This window comes from Dendrobates tinctorius, unplaced genomic scaffold (assembly GCF_039654945.1).
Source record: "Dendrobates tinctorius isolate UK_male_01 unplaced genomic scaffold, ASM3965494v1 ptg000054l, whole genome shotgun sequence".
NCBI lineage: Eukaryota > Metazoa > Chordata > Amphibia > Anura > Dendrobatidae > Dendrobates > Dendrobates tinctorius.
In genome coordinates this window covers 17,040,871-17,056,558 of record NW_027361722.1, presented here as the reverse complement: position 1 = coordinate 17,056,558, position 15,688 = coordinate 17,040,871, and the positions used below count along the sequence as shown (strand labels likewise).

Genomic DNA, 15,688 nt, shown 5'->3' with positions numbered 1-15,688 from the left:
TGAATTACCGTATATTATTTATATTATTAGTATTATATTAGCTATTACTGTATATTGCTTGTACAGTACTTTGATAAAAAATGTCAGCTTTTTTTGTCTTATTTTTTTGTCTGCTCTTCTGCTTTTTTTACTTGCCGGGAAAGCAAATATATAAAAATTGAGTCAATTTTTTTTATTCTGGGCTCAGCTATTGCTTCTGTGCAGGAGGCTCACAGCATAGAGGCAAAAAGTTTAAAAAGTTTTCTGACTTTCAAATATCTTTTTCAATCAGTCAGCCTGGTTTTAGAATAATAAAATGGCGAACTTTATTTTTTCCAAGATAAATTTTGGAATAAAGTAAAAGAGTAAAGTTAGTGCTAAAAAAAAAATTATTTTTGCATAATAGATTTATTTAAAAATATTATATTTGGGTTTTTTTTAAGTGTTGTTTTAATTTATTTTCTTTTGTTTAATACAAATAAAATCTAATGAAAAAATTATTAAAAAATTAACTGTAAAGGAAATATTCGGTTTTAAATAACTTTTATATGAAACAATATCTTGTAAAATAGTTTTTCCATGTAATTAACAGATTGAATTTTCCATAGAGTTAAAGCCACATTCTTTTACACCCTTTCCAACTGGGCGATGTTTCTTTCTGTGCTTACATTCTTTTCGTCCCTACTGTCAAGAGATAAAACTTTTTAATATTTTTTTTCCACATAGCCGTATGAGGGCTTTTTTTTTTTTTTTTTTCTGGGACAAGTTGTAGTTCAACAATATTCATTTTACTTTACAAAGTGCTGAAAAATGCAGTGAAATGATGAAAAAAATGTGATTCTGACATTTTTTGGGGTTTCATTTGTTTTCTTGTATACATTTTTCAATAAAAATTACCCGGTAGTATGATTTTCCAGGTCAGTAATATTACAGTAATACAAAGTGTGTATATTTTTTTCAAAAGATTTTTTTTAAATTTAAGTGATGAAACAAAAAATGTAAAATTTGTTAACGAAAATTTGGTTTGAGTCGACTTTTACTGAGACTCTCCTAACTTATTATTTTTTTGCGAAGATTAAAGAAAAACTCCCAAATATGTGATTATGGTTTTATTAATTATCCACTGTAGACGTTGACGTTTCGGCCAATTCTTAGGCCTTCATCAGAACTATTGCCTTCAGTGATTGTAGATTAATGAAGTTGCATACCGGTTCGCTAAGGCCTGTTTCACATTTCCGTTTGTTGCCATCAGTCAAAATCCACCGTTTTGCAAAAAAAAAAAAAAAAACAAATCCGCCTTTTTTTTGGCGGATCCGTTTGTTTCCCCATTGACTTGCATTAGCGGCGGATTTTGACGGATGGTCATCCGTTGGATCCGTTTTTTGAGGGATCGGCCATAATTTTGGCGTCCGCTGACTTGAGTTGACGGACAAGGAAACGTTTTTTGGCTGCGTCAAAATAGCGGATATCCTTGCCAGAAATTTAACCCCAAACTCCATTCTGGCGCCGGAAAATATCTCTTTCTCTCTCCCCCACTCTCTCTCTCTCCCCCTCTCTCTCTCTCCCTCTCTCCTCCCAGAGTCATTTCACTCTAAATTTCAAAATTTCAGCACCTTGGCCCCAAAAACAGATCCGCCAAAAAACGGATCCTGTGACAGCCGTTTGTGCAAAACCGAAACGGATCCGTTTTTTTACACTCTGGCGGATTTTGACTGACGTAAAAAAACTGCAGTGTGAAACAGGCCTTAGGAGAAAGGCAGAAAAAGTGCTGGAGAAAGTATTTTTTTTGCGTCGATAGAGCCGTGCGCGGGCTTGTTTTTCATTTCTCAAGCTGATTTTTTTTATTCTTGCAATGTTGGGGTGCGTGTGACATTATGATTACATTTTACTGGATTTTTTTAGGGAGCAAAAAGCCCCCACAGTTTTCTCAATCTGATTTATTTTTACTCTATACATCTTTTACTGTTTAGATTAATCCGTTTTAGATTTTGATAGGTCAGACTTTTGTATGCGCTGTGATATCAGCTTTACTTTTTTTTTCTCCCCTTTCTTTATTTTTACTGTTGGAAAGAAAACATGATTCCAATTTTTATATTTTCTATTTTTTTTTTCAATTTTTCAATTTTCTTTTCAACTTTTTCTTTTAGTCTTTTAGCCCCTGGCTGCCACAAAAAACAATTGGCTCCCTGCGATTGCGTCGTGGGAAGTCAATGGGAGCCGATGCACATGTTTAGACAGCTGCACGAAAAGAGCAGCAATCGGAGCTAGTTCTGATCTCTGCTATTACACAACCGGTATCTGGCAGGTTTGGTGTGAGCTCAGCTTCTATATGGGAATATAGCATATCAACAGTTTAAAACAAAAGATACAAATAAAAAAAAGCAAAGCAAAATAAATAACAGACTTTTTGTTTAGGATATAAAGTTAGTTTGAGTCATACGCTCACAACAACTGGGTCAAGCATGTAAATGAGGATGTAACACATATTTTCCCTTTTTGTCGGACCAGATAGATTATTGTCTTGTTTCATTTTCAGGAGAAAGTGTGACCGAAAATGTCACCACAATAAATACCACAGAGACAGGTAAATGCTTCCTATTCTAAGAGAAATATCTGCATAAAGTTGTTGGTAATTTTCGTGCATTTTATGGAAATTCCTTCAAGAACAAAATGAAAAGAAAGTTTTCACCTAAATTTATTCTGTAATTTCCCCTTTTACCAACTGTTTATAAGAGGACACATAACAGGTTGTGATTGGACAGTGATAGAATTTCCCAGGCCAATGGACAGAGAGAAAGACAAGCATGGGTGGGACTTGTCAACTACCTGAGTTTCTGGGTCCTAAACTCTCACCTCTATGAGCCTGCCAATCATCTCCTATCAGGTGTAAGAGATCTGTGTGGCTCATATTATTTATTATCTCATTATAAGCATTGATAACTAGGAGATCAATCAAAGTTACTAATAAGTAAAAAGTAAAGAAAATAGTTTGATTTAGTCCAAAGTATTTATACCCTAAACTCAGATGTCAAAAAGTTCAATGGCGTGAATGCAATGTGGAACCTGACGATACTGACATCTTATTGATAATTTTCAACATCTGTTATGTTCTTCCTCTGTTTCTCCCCCAGGCAATACCCCAAAGGGAACAGATACTATTCAGAATTTTACATTATTGCTATACATTGCATCAAGCCTGGGAGGGCTCTGTGTATTTATTATCACCATCTCCATGCTGATTTACTGTCTAAGACATTTTAAAGGTAACTTATTGGCACTTTGTATCAAGTGTCAGTGTCATTATCCTGTACCCCGAGTGTCAGTGTCATTATCCTGTACACATAGTGTCAGTGTCATTATCCTGCACCCCGAGTGTCAGTGTCATCCTGTACACATAGTGTCAGTGTCATTATCCTGTACCCCGAGTGTCAGTGTCATTATCCTGTACCCCGAGTGTCAGTGTCATTATCCTGCACCCCGAGTGTCAGTGTCATTATCCTGTACCCCGAGTGTCAGTGTCATTATCCTGTACACATAGTGTCAGTGTCATTATCCTGCACCCCGAGTGTCAGTGTCATCCTGTACACATAGTGTCAGTGTCATTATCCTGTACCCCGAGTGTCAGTGTCATTATCCCGTACCCCGAGTGTCAGTGTCATCCTGTACACATAGTGTCAGTGTCATTATCCTGTACCCCGAGTGTCAGTGTCATTATCCTGCACCCCGAGTGTCAGCGACATTATCCTGTACCCCGAGTGTCAGCGTCATTATCCTGTACCCCGAGTGTCAGTGTCATCCTGTACACATAGTGTCAGTGTCATTATCCTGTACCCCGAGTGTCAGTGTCATCCTGTACACATAGTGTCAGTGTCATTATCCTGTACCCCGAGTGTCAGTGTCATCCTGTACACATAGTGTCAGTGTCATTATCCTGTACCCCGAGTGTCAGTGTCATTATCCTGCACCCCGAGTGTCAGCGACATTATCCTGTACCCCGAGTGTCAGCGTCATTATCCTGTACCCCGAGTGTCAGTGTCATCCTGTACACATAGTGTCAGTGTCATTATCCTGTACCCCGAGTGTCAGTGTCATTATCCTGTACCCCGAGTGTCAGTGTCATTATCCTGTACCCCGAGTGTCAGTGTCATCCTGTACACATAGTGTCAGTGTCATTATCCTGTACCCCGAGTGTCAGCGTCATTATCCTGCACCCCGAGTGTCAGTGTCATCCTGTACACATAGTGTCAGTGTCATTATCCTGTACCCTGAGTGTCAGTGTCATTATCCTGCACCCCGAGTGTCAGCGTCATTATCCTGTACCCCGAGTGTCAGCGACATTATCCTGTACCCCGAGTGTCAGTGTCATTATCCTGTACCCCGAGTGTCAGCGTCATTATCCTGCACCCCGATTGTCAGTGTCATCCTGTACACATAGTGTCAGTGTCATTATCCTGTACCCCGAGTGTCAGTGTCATTATCCTGCACCCCGAGTGTCAGCGACATTATCCTGTACCCCGAGTGTCAGCGTCATTATCCTGTACCCCGAGTGTCAGTGTCATTATCCTGTACCCCGAGTGTCAGCGACATTATCCTGTACCCCGAGTGTCAGTGTCATTATCCTGTACCCCGAGTGTCAGCGTCATTATCCTGCACCCCGAGTGTCCGTGTCATCCTGTACACATAGTGTCAGTGTCATTATCCTGTACCCCGAGTGTCAATGTCATTATCCTGCACCCCGAGTGTCAGTGTCATTATCCTGTACCCCGAGTGTCAGTGTCATTATCCTGTACCCCGAGTGTCAGCGTCATTATCCTGCACCCCGAGTGTCCGTGTCATCCTCTACACATTGTGTCAGTGTCATTATCCTGTACCCCGAGTGTCAGTGTCATTATCCTGCACCCCGAGTGTCAGTGTCATTATGCTGTACCCCAAGTGTCAGTGTCATTATCCTGTACCCCGAGTGTCAATGTCATTATCCTGTACCTCGAGTGTCAGTGTCATTATCCTGTACCCCGAGGGTCAGTGTCATTGTCCTGTACCCCGAGTGTCAGTGTCATTATCCTGTACCCCAAGTGTCAGTGTCATTATCCTGTACCCCGAGTGTCAGTGTCATTATCCTGTACCTCGAGTGTCAGTGTCATTATCCTGTACCCCAAGTGTCAGTGTCATTATCCTGTACCTCGAGTGTCAGTGTCATTATCCTGTACCCCAAGTGTCAGTGTCATTATCCTGTACCCCAAGTGTCAGTGTCATTATCCTGTACTCCAAGTGTCAGTGTCATTATCCTGTACCCCGAGTGTCAGTGTCATTGTCCTGTACCTCGAGTGTCAGTGTCATTGTCCTGTACCCCGAGTGTCAGTGTCATTGTCCTGTACCCCGAGTGTCAGTGTCATTATCCTGTACCCCGAGTGTCAGTGTCATTATCCTGTACCCCCAGTGTCAGTGTCATTGTCCTGTAACCCGAGTGTCAGTGTTATTATCCTGCACCCCAAGTGTCAGTGTCATTATCCTGTACCCCGAGTGTCAGTGTCATTATCCTGTACCCCGAGTTTCAGTGTCGTTATCCTGTACCCCCAGTGTCAGTGTCATTATCCTGTACCCCCAGTGTCAGTGTCATTATCCTGTACCCCGAGTGTCAGTGTCATTATCCTGTACCTCGAGTGTCAGTGTCATTGTCCTGTACCCCGAGTGTCAGTGTCATTGTCCTGTACCCCGAGTGTCAGTGTCATTGTCCTGTACCCCGAGTGTCAGTGTCATTATCCTGTACCCCGAGTGTCAGTGTCATTATCCTGTACCCCAAGTGTCAGTGTCATTATCCTATACCTCGAGTGTCTGTGTCATTGTCCTGTAACCCCGATTGTCAGTGTTATTATCCTGCACCCCAAGTGTCAGTGTCATTATCCTGTACCTCGAGTGTCTGTGTCATTGTCCTGTACCCCGAGTGTCAGTGTTATTATCCTGCACCCCAAGTGTCAGTGTCATTATCTTGTACCCCGTGTGTCAGTGTCATTATCCTGTACCCCGAGTGTCCGTGTCATTATCCTGTACCCCGAGTGTCCGTGTCATTATCCTGTACCCCGTGTGTCAGTGTCATTATCCTATACCCCCAGTGTCAGTGTCATTATCCTGTACCCCGAGTGTCAGTGTCATTATCCTGTACCTCGAGTGTCAGTGTCATTATCCTGTACCCCAAGTGTCAGTGTCATTATCCTGTACCTCGAGTGTCAGTGTCATTATCCTGTACCCCAAGTGTCAGTGTCATTATCCTGTACCCCAAGTGTCAGTGTCATTATCCTGTACTCCAAGTGTCAGTGTCATTATCCTGTACCCCGAGTGTCAGTGTCATTGTCCTGTACCTCGAGTGTCAGTGTCATTGTCCTGTACCCCGAGTGTCAGTGTCATTGTCCTGTACCCCGAGTGTCAGTGTCATTATCCTGTACCCCGAGTGTCAGTGTCATTATCCTGTACCCCCAGTGTCAGTGTCATTGTCCTGTAACCCGAGTGTCAGTGTTATTATCCTGCACCCCAAGTGTCAGTGTCATTATCCTGTACCCCGAGTGTCAGTGTCATTATCCTGTACCCCGAGTTTCAGTGTCGTTATCCTGTACCCCCAGTGTCAGTGTCATTATCCTGTACCCCCAGTGTCAGTGTCATTATCCTGTACCCCGAGTGTCAGTGTCATTATCCTGTACCTCGAGTGTCAGTGTCATTGTCCTGTACCCCGAGTGTCAGTGTCATTGTCCTGTACCCCGAGTGTCAGTGTCATTGTCCTGTACCCCGAGTGTCAGTGTCATTATCCTGTACCCCGAGTGTCAGTGTCATTATCCTGTACCCCAAGTGTCAGTGTCATTATCCTATACCTCGAGTGTCTGTGTCATTGTCCTGTAACCCCGATTGTCAGTGTTATTATCCTGCACCCCAAGTGTCAGTGTCATTATCCTGTACCTCGAGTGTCTGTGTCATTGTCCTGTACCCCGAGTGTCAGTGTTATTATCCTGCACCCCAAGTGTCAGTGTCATTATCTTGTACCCCGTGTGTCAGTGTCATTATCCTGTACCCCGAGTGTCCGTGTCATTATCCTGTACCCCGAGTGTCCGTGTCATTATCCTGTACCCCGTGTGTCAGTGTCATTATCCTATACCCCCAGTGTCAGTGTCATTATCCTGTACCCCGAGTGTCAGTGTCATTATCCTGTACCCCGAGTGTCAGTGTCATTATCCTGTACCCCGTGTGTCAGTGTCATTATCCTATACCCCCAGTGTCAGTGTCATTATCCTGTACCCCGAGTGTCAGTGTCATTATCCTGTACCCCGTGTGTCAGTGTCATTATCCTATACCCCCAGTGTCAGTGTCATTATCCTGTACCCCAAGTATCAGTGTCATTATCCTGTACCTCGAGTGTCTGTGTCATTGTCCTGTACCCCGAGTGTCAGTGTTATTATCCTGCACCCCAAGTGTCAGTGTCATTATCTTGTACCCCGTGTGTCAGTGTCATTATCCTGTACCCCGAGTGTCAGTATCATTATCCTGTACCCCGAGTGTCAGTGTCATTATCCTGTACCCCGTGTGTCAGTGTCATTATCCTATACCCCCAGTGTCAGTGTCATTATCCTGTACCCCGAGTGTCAGTGTCATTATCCTGTACCCCGTGTGTCAGTGTCATTATCCTATACCCCCAGTGTCAGTGTCATTATCCTGTACCCCGTGTGTCAGTGTCATTATCCTATACCCCCAGTGTCAGTGTCATTATCCTGTACCCCGAGTGTCAGTGTCATTATCCTATACCCCGAGTGTCAGTGTCATTATCCTGTACCCCATGTGTCAGTGTCATTATCCTGTACCCCGTGTGTCAGTGTCATTATCCTATACCCCGAGTGTCAGTGTCATTATCCTGTACCCCGAGTGTCAGTGTCATTATCCTGTACCCCGTGTGTCAGTGTCATTATCCTATACCCCCAGTGTCAGTGTCATTATCCTGTACCCCGAGTGTCAGTGTCATTATCCTGTACCCCGTGTGTCAGTGTCATTATCCTGTACCCCGAGTGTCAGTGTCATTATCCTATACCCCGAGTGTCAGTGTCATTATCCTGTACCCCGAGTGTCAGTGTCATTATCCTGTACCCCGAGTGTCAGTGTCATTATCCTATACCCCGAGTGTCAGTGTCATTATCCTGTACCCTGAGTGTCAGTGTCATTATCCTGTACCCCGTGTGTCAGTGTCATTATCCTATACCCCCAGTGTCAGTGTCATTATCCTGTACCCCGAGTGTCAGTGTCATTATCCTGCACCCCAAGTGTCAGTGTCATTATCCTGACAATGTTTTTCCTGTGATCTGTGTTGTTAATAAAACCCATAAATGGTAGGTAATAATTATATTTTATTATTTTCTCCAAAGTAAAGCACAGATCATCTTCTCAGGACGCTGCGACTACTGAAGAGGTGAGGACTTGTTTCCCTTTTTCCTTTACAGTCAATACTTGATTTGACTTTTTACCTTTTCTTAGCTCCTCTCATGATGGGACTTGACCATGCAATCATTTGATCGTTCAGTAATGACCTGCAATACTTCGGTATTTCTGTGTATTATGCCTGAGTGTTACACTACTTAGCTCATTAGTTGCCGAAAAGACACTTTAGGCAAAATGAAAGCATTGTGTAAAGCCAACTGCAGGTCTTGAGCCAGCAGAAAGAGGAGTACCAGCTTCCCAAACTCCACCCATATCACACCAATCATGACATGTAGTGATTTTATAATATTTTACTGTTCATCGAGTATTAATACATCCTTATTTTTTCTAGCTCCAATTTGTAGCCATGTCAGGAAGTCTAAAAAACTGTTCGAAACAGACAAAAGGAGGAACTTTGAAGGACACGGACCAGACTGCCGTCACTGTTGAGGTCACATATGACAATGCCCACTTGGATTACAAGTCTACTCCAAAAGAAGAAGAGGACTCCATTGTCTATGCTGATCTAAACTACAACGGCCAGAAGACAATTTTTCAGTTTGAAGACGACCATGAGGTTGAATACGCCACAGTACAGCCCCGACAAAAATGATCATTAAGATATGAGATGACCAAATTTGTCATATCCAAATGGCAAGGCCAGATATTCTTTGGAGAACTTAGGTTATGGTAGTCCAGCATGAATGATCATTTATAGCTTTACTCTGTGGGCAACCAAAGAAATGAAAACAATTCTTCAAGATATCAACTCTGAGATAGGATTGCCTCACATTGGTCAAGCCTACCATGGACCTACAGTTTTGAAATTTTGGACTGGTTAAACGTCTAGAGTAATATATACATTAAAGAAGGTTATAACATATTTATAATCTTACAATTTATAGAATAATCATGTATCTAAAAAAAACAAACCAAGAGCTATTCAATGATTTTATATTGAGACGTAAAAGTGATATGTTGTCTCTTGAACTTTCTAGAATTTTTCTGGGGCAAAAATATCCCAATTTGGCTTTGACTAATCAACTTTTAAATTATAGATAAGGTATAGGTTTATTAAAAAGAGATAAAGGTGCTACTTAAAGAAAGTTTATTGAGATTTCCATGTTGGTAACCTCCCCAAATTCCCAAAAATTGGCAACATTTTGAGGTTAGTTGGCGCTCCCTACAACTCCGAGGATCTGAAATCTAAGAAGACCATTGAGATCCGTGTTGACTTATTGTACCTTACAATTAAAATGAATAGCTCTTCTAAAGACACAGTGTAGAAAACTCCACAAATTATAGATGTGGTTCAAGCACATTAGTCTGAAAATTGGTCTCTTTATCTTTGGAATAGGTGAAAGTTTAAGCTGATAGACCCTAATAATAATATCATCTCAGATTGGGGTTTCAGCTTATGGATCCCATTAAAGTTGGAGTGTCAGCTCACAGACCTTCATTATGTTTTCTTTAGTTGGGGTTCAAAGTCATAGAATCCCATTGATTTTTTTTTTTTGTCAAGATTTGAAGTTTGTAAACTTTTAATTTTGTTACCGAAATATAGGCAAAAGAATGTATGTGTAACGGGAATAAATGTCACATTCTACGTTCAATACAATAGTTGAACTTCCCTACGCTGCCCGAAAACTGATTTAAAAACTCGATAAAATTAATAAATAAAAGGCGGAGGCGCCACCTCCAACTCAACTTGGTATGATGACGTTCAATGTCTACTTGACGTCCAGTGGACCCATCAAGGTTTATGGAGGCTCCTTGGCATAAATGAATGCTGAAGGAGACGAGCAAAGTTTACTCCATGTTCTTACTACGACGAATGAGATTTAGAAAATGTGAGATCGAGGCTTGCTATAAAGGAGTTTTAGAAACCTATGAAGGCTTTCACTTTGTGTAGACAGGTGGAGGAAATGATAAAGATGTCTAAAGGCTTGGCTCAAAGTTTGATTCTAGAGGACATCACAATCTACTGGGTTGTTTTCTCGTAATTAGCAGAGACTCATGATGGGGTGGAGGTTGGCACCTATGGTCTTTTTACTCATGCACCACCGTGGGGTTTGTGCTATGGATGGGTTAGTGGAGGCCATTTACACATTTTATGATATAGACTTGTACTGCTGGATAAATCTTGTACTGTTTTGTGATTTTTTTCTTGCTATCATGTCTTGTGCTGCTCTATATAATCTTTACAGTATATCGATTAGGTGAAAGATCACAAACGGACTGCGACCTCAACGACTTTCAATCCTGAGACTTGACCTAACACGTTCCTGTGTATATATATAGAGGTATTATTTTGTCTAAAATTCTATGAGATATTGAATGATTGTAATTTAAAATAGAAAATAATGATAATGATTGTAAATTATATGCCAAACGATTAAAACATATTCATGCTTTTCTGGATATTTTTGAAACTTTCTAAAACAACATCATTACAGTTTTTCATGTAGTATTTTGAAACAGAAGTTGATTAAAGACATTAAGGCTGTGTGCCCACGATGCGATTTTTAAGCTTTTTGCTGCGATTTTTGGCGCGAAAACGCTGCGAAAACATTTAAAAATCATGTACAGAACGCCCCCCATGCATTCCTATGGCATTCCGCACATGCTGTGCTAATGCTGCGCTTTTTTCCGCGGCGGAATCGCATCGCGGAAAAAATCGCAGCATGATCATTCTTTTGTGCGGAATCGCAAAGAATTGCCGCGATTCCGCACCCATAGGAATGCATGAGAATCGCTTACTTCCCGCATGTGGCTATGCCCACCATGCGGGAAGTTAAGCGTCTCATGTGCGGTTGGTACCCACAGTGTGGAGGAGAGGAGACTGTCCTCCAGGCCCTGGGTACCATACCCCTGTAAAAAAAAGAATAAAAAATAAAAAATTGGGGTATATTTACCTTCCGACGTCACAGGAGTGACGAAACGCGTCGGGTGCACAGGGACAAGTAGGGCTATTTATTTTTAAGGGTCAGATGTGGACTGCCCTTGTAAAGGTGGGAGTTTTGAGGCTTAGGGCTATGTTAGCCTTTACAGGGCTTGATAGGAACAGTATGCTCCACTCCCTTCTATGGATCCTCGCTGTGTTGGACTGAAAAAACTGACAGCTGATTCCATCTCTATCTATGGGTGAGATTGTTCCTTTCTTATAGAATTGTACAGGTTCTTTTTTTCCCTCACCTATTGCTTTACATATGTCCACACATGAACTGTGATCTTTTTGTTCCTAAAAGAGTAGAGGAATATTGCTGACCTACGTTTAATTCCCTATTTTTGTTTTTTTCTGATCATAGTTTGTCATTTATACGAATCTAGTCTTAACGGTATTTGGAACTGGGATCAGTTGTATGTACGACTGAGCAAAGGGATCTAGGAAATAATATATACAGATGTCCTTGTGGTTAGTTCATAGCACTGTTAGTCAAGGGGTGTGATTTTAAATATGTCACTTTTTGCTTAGAAGAGTAGCTTTTTAAATACTTTTTCATTAAAAGTTATGTTTTATTATTTTCTCTATTGCTGACATCTGTTTGAAATGAGAGATTTTGTGGGTTGTTTTACTTTGCTGGCTATCCATGTTTAATGTAAAAGGTAAATGTTCGTCAATCACTCAAAAAAAAATTTCAATTTTTTATGTAGGTGTCGTTAAAAAAAGCAATTCACATATCTTTGACTAACATAGTAACATAGTTTTGGAGGCTGAAGGAAGACCTTATGTCCATCTAGTTCAGCCTATTTTTAGTGCAGCTGTTCTGCATTGTTGATCCTGGGGAAGGCAAAAAACCCACAGAGTAGAAGCCAATTTTCTCCATAGGGAAAAAAATTCCTTCCCCTAAGCTGGGTCAGCCATCTACCTATAATATTCTGTTATTCGTAACCTTCTATACTGTTACTCACAAGAAAAGCATCCATTCCTTTCTTACATTCATTCAGTGAGTTGGCCATCAACACTTCCTCAGGAAGAGAATTCCAGAGCCTCACTGCTCTTACCGTGAAGAACCCTCTTCTATGCTGGTGCAGAAACTGTCTTTCCTCCAAACGAAGAGAATGCCCCCTTGTTCTTGTCACAGTCCTTGGTACAAACAGTTCATTGGAGAGATCTCTGTATTGCCCTCTGATATACTGTACTTGTACATACATATTAGGTCTCCCCTAAGTCTTCTCGTTTCTAGAGTAAATAGACCTAATTTTGATAACCTTTCTGGGTATTGTAGTGAACCAACTCCATTTATCATTTTGAACCCTTTCAAGTTCAGTAATGTCTTTCTTGAGCACCGGCGTCCAAAATTACACACAATCCTCCAAGTGTGGTCTGACGAGTGACTTGTACAGAGGGAGAATTATGTTTTCATCTCGTGTCCCCAGACCTCTTCTAATGCATCCCATGACCCTATTTGCTTTGCTGGCAGCTGCCTGACACTGGGCACTGCAATTTAGCTTCTTATTGACTAAGATGCCTAAGTCTTTTTCCATGTCTGATTTCCCCAGCAGTTTCCCATTTAGTAAGTAATTCTAGCATCTGTTTCTCCTTCCCATGTGCATAACCTTACACTTATCTGTGTTAAACCTCATTTGCCATTTTTCAGCCCAATTCTCCAATTTACTCAAATCTGTCTGTAGCTGCAAACTGTCCTCCTTTGTGTTAACTACCTTACATAGTTTTGTATCATCTGCAAATACTGATATTTTACTGTGTAAGCCATCCACTAGATCATTAATAAATATTTTAAATAGTAGGGGGCCCAATACAGACCCCTGTGGTCCCCCACTAGTAACCCTGGCCCAATCTGAGTATGCCCCATTAATAACCACTCTTTGTTTTCTATCACTAAGCCAGCTACCTACCCATCTGCACACATTTTCCCCTAGCCCGAGCTTTCTCATCTTACTTACAAATCTTTTATGTGGGACAGTGTCAAATGCTTTAGAGAAGTCGAGATAAATGACATCCAGTGATTCTCCATGGTCCATTTGAGAGCTTACATCCTCATAGAAGCTGATCAGGTTAGTTTGACAGGAGCGATCCTTCATAAATCCATGTTGATATGGAGCTAAACATTTATTAACATTGAGATATTCCATAAGGCTAAGTGCACATGTACCGGAACTCTCGCGGAAATTACCGCGAGAATTCCGGAATTCCAGTCCGCGGGAAAATCGCATTTTAAATTCCCGCGATTTTCCCGTGGAAAAACTAGCATTTTGCAAGCGTAATTAGCTTGCAAAATGCTAGCGTTTTCCAAGCGATCTGTAGCATCGCTTGGAGAACTGATTGACAGGTTGGTCACACTCATCCAACATAATGTTTGACGAGTGTGACCAACTTTTTACTACTGAGGCCGCCTATGCAGCATCAGTAGTAAAAGATAGAATGTAAAAAAAAAAATAAAAAACGGTGTTTTTCTTACCCTCCGACGTCCCGCGCATCCGTTCCCAGTAATCCTTTGCGAAAATGCCCGCGATGACGTCAGTTCTCGCGGGATCGCGACGTCTCGCGGTAATTCGCGATGACGTCGCGCGAATGACCGCGAGACTTTGCGATCCCGCGAGAATGGACGTCATCGCGAGCATTTTCGCAAAGGACTACTGGGAACGAGAGCGTGGAGAGAAGCGGGAAGGCTGCACGGGACGCCGGAGGGTGAGAATAACAATATTTTTTATTTTAAATTTTATTTTTTACAGGGATATGGCACCCAAAGCCCGGAGGACAGTCTCCTCTCCTCCGGACCGTGGGTACCATCCGCAATTGTTCTGCTTACTTTCCGCATGGTGTGCACAGCCACATGCGGGAAATAAGCGGAACAATGCATTCCTATGGGTGCGGGATCGCCGTGATTCCGCATTAGCACAGCATTGCGGAATCCCATAGGAATGCATGGGATGCTTATTTTTCGCGTTTTCGTGGCAAAATCGCGCGGTTAAAACCGCCGCGGAAACGCGAAAAAAGCGCCACGTGTGAACTCAGCCTAATGGTATCCCTTAGAAACCCTTCAAAAATTTTACCCACAACAGATGTTAAGCTTACCGGCCTATAGTTTCCAGGTTCCCTTTTACACCCCTTTTGGAATATTGGTACCACATTTGCTTGCCGCCAATCAAAAGGAACAGACCCTGTTTCTATAGAGTCTTTAAATATAAGCAATAGAGGCCTGTCTATCACATTACTTAACTCCCTTAATACCCGAGGGTGAATGCCATCAGGGCCTGGTGATTTGACAATTTTAATCTTACCAAGGCGGTTCTGCACTTCTTCCTGGGTTAGGCAGGTAATACTTAATGGGGAGTTTACATTATCACTCTGCATTTCCCCTGGCAAATCCTTTTCCTGTGTGAACACTGTTGAGAAAAAAGTATTTAAAACATTTGCTTTTCTCACATCGCTCTCTATGATTTCACCCTCATTGTTCTTTAAAGGGCCAACACCATCAATTTTAATCTTTTTACTGTTTATATAATTAAAGAATAGTTTGGGGTTTGTTTTACTTTCCTTAGCAATGAGTCTCTCAGTTTCCACTTTTGCTAAATGTATTTGTTTTTTACACATTTTATTTTTTTCTCTATAAATTTTTAATGCTTCTTCATTGCCTTCTTGTTTTAGCTTCTTAAATGCCTTGTTCTTGTTATTTATTGCCCTTTTTACATCCTTATTTAGCCACATTGGTGTTCTCCTGCTCCTAGCCCTTTTATTTCTGTACGGTATGGCTAGCTCGCAGTGGGTGTGTAAAACTGATTTAAATATTTCCCATTTATTTTCTGTGCTCCTATTTTTGAGGACATTGTCCCAATCAATTCGGCAAAGGTCCTCTCTAAGCTGATCAAACTTTGCTTTCCTGAAATTCAGCGTTTTCGTAACCCCCTTCCAGGGCACCTTACTGAAGGACAAGTGGAATTGTATTATATTGTGGTCACTGTTCCCTAGGTGCCCATCGACTCGGACTTCTGTTATTCTATCTGGCCTGTTGCTTAACATTAAGTCCAGAAGGGCTGTCCGTCTAGTTGGGCCCTGTACAAGTTGTGACAGATAATTATCCTTGGTCACTGACAGACATTGGTTTCCTTTCTGAGATCCGCAGGTTTCAGTTTCCCAGTCTATGTTGGGGTAGTTGAAGTTCTCCATAATAATCACCTCATTGTGATTTGCTGCTTTGTCTATTTCAATAATACATTTTCAGTGGTTTCTGTTATATTTGGTGGCTTATAACAAACCCCTATGAGGATTTTATTACTTTTCCCTCCTTGTATCTCC

At 41.6% G+C, this 15,688-nt stretch overlaps 1 protein-coding gene across 1 annotated transcript in view; it reads left to right on the top strand.

The window, feature by feature from the left end:
• Positions 1–10,848, top strand: part of BTLA (B and T lymphocyte associated) — a 60,840-nt gene extending 49,992 nt beyond the window's left edge. Inside the window, exons 3-6 of the mRNA XM_073577169.1 lie at positions 2,516–2,563; positions 3,111–3,242; positions 8,376–8,419; positions 8,780–10,848. Coding sequence (XP_073433270.1) covers positions 2,516–2,563; positions 3,111–3,242; positions 8,376–8,419; positions 8,780–9,040 — 485 coding nt within the window. The 3' untranslated portion in view covers positions 9,041–10,848. The remainder of the gene's footprint in view (positions 1–2,515; positions 2,564–3,110; positions 3,243–8,375; positions 8,420–8,779) is intronic.
• The last annotated feature ends 4,840 nt before the right edge of the window (positions 10,849–15,688 follow it).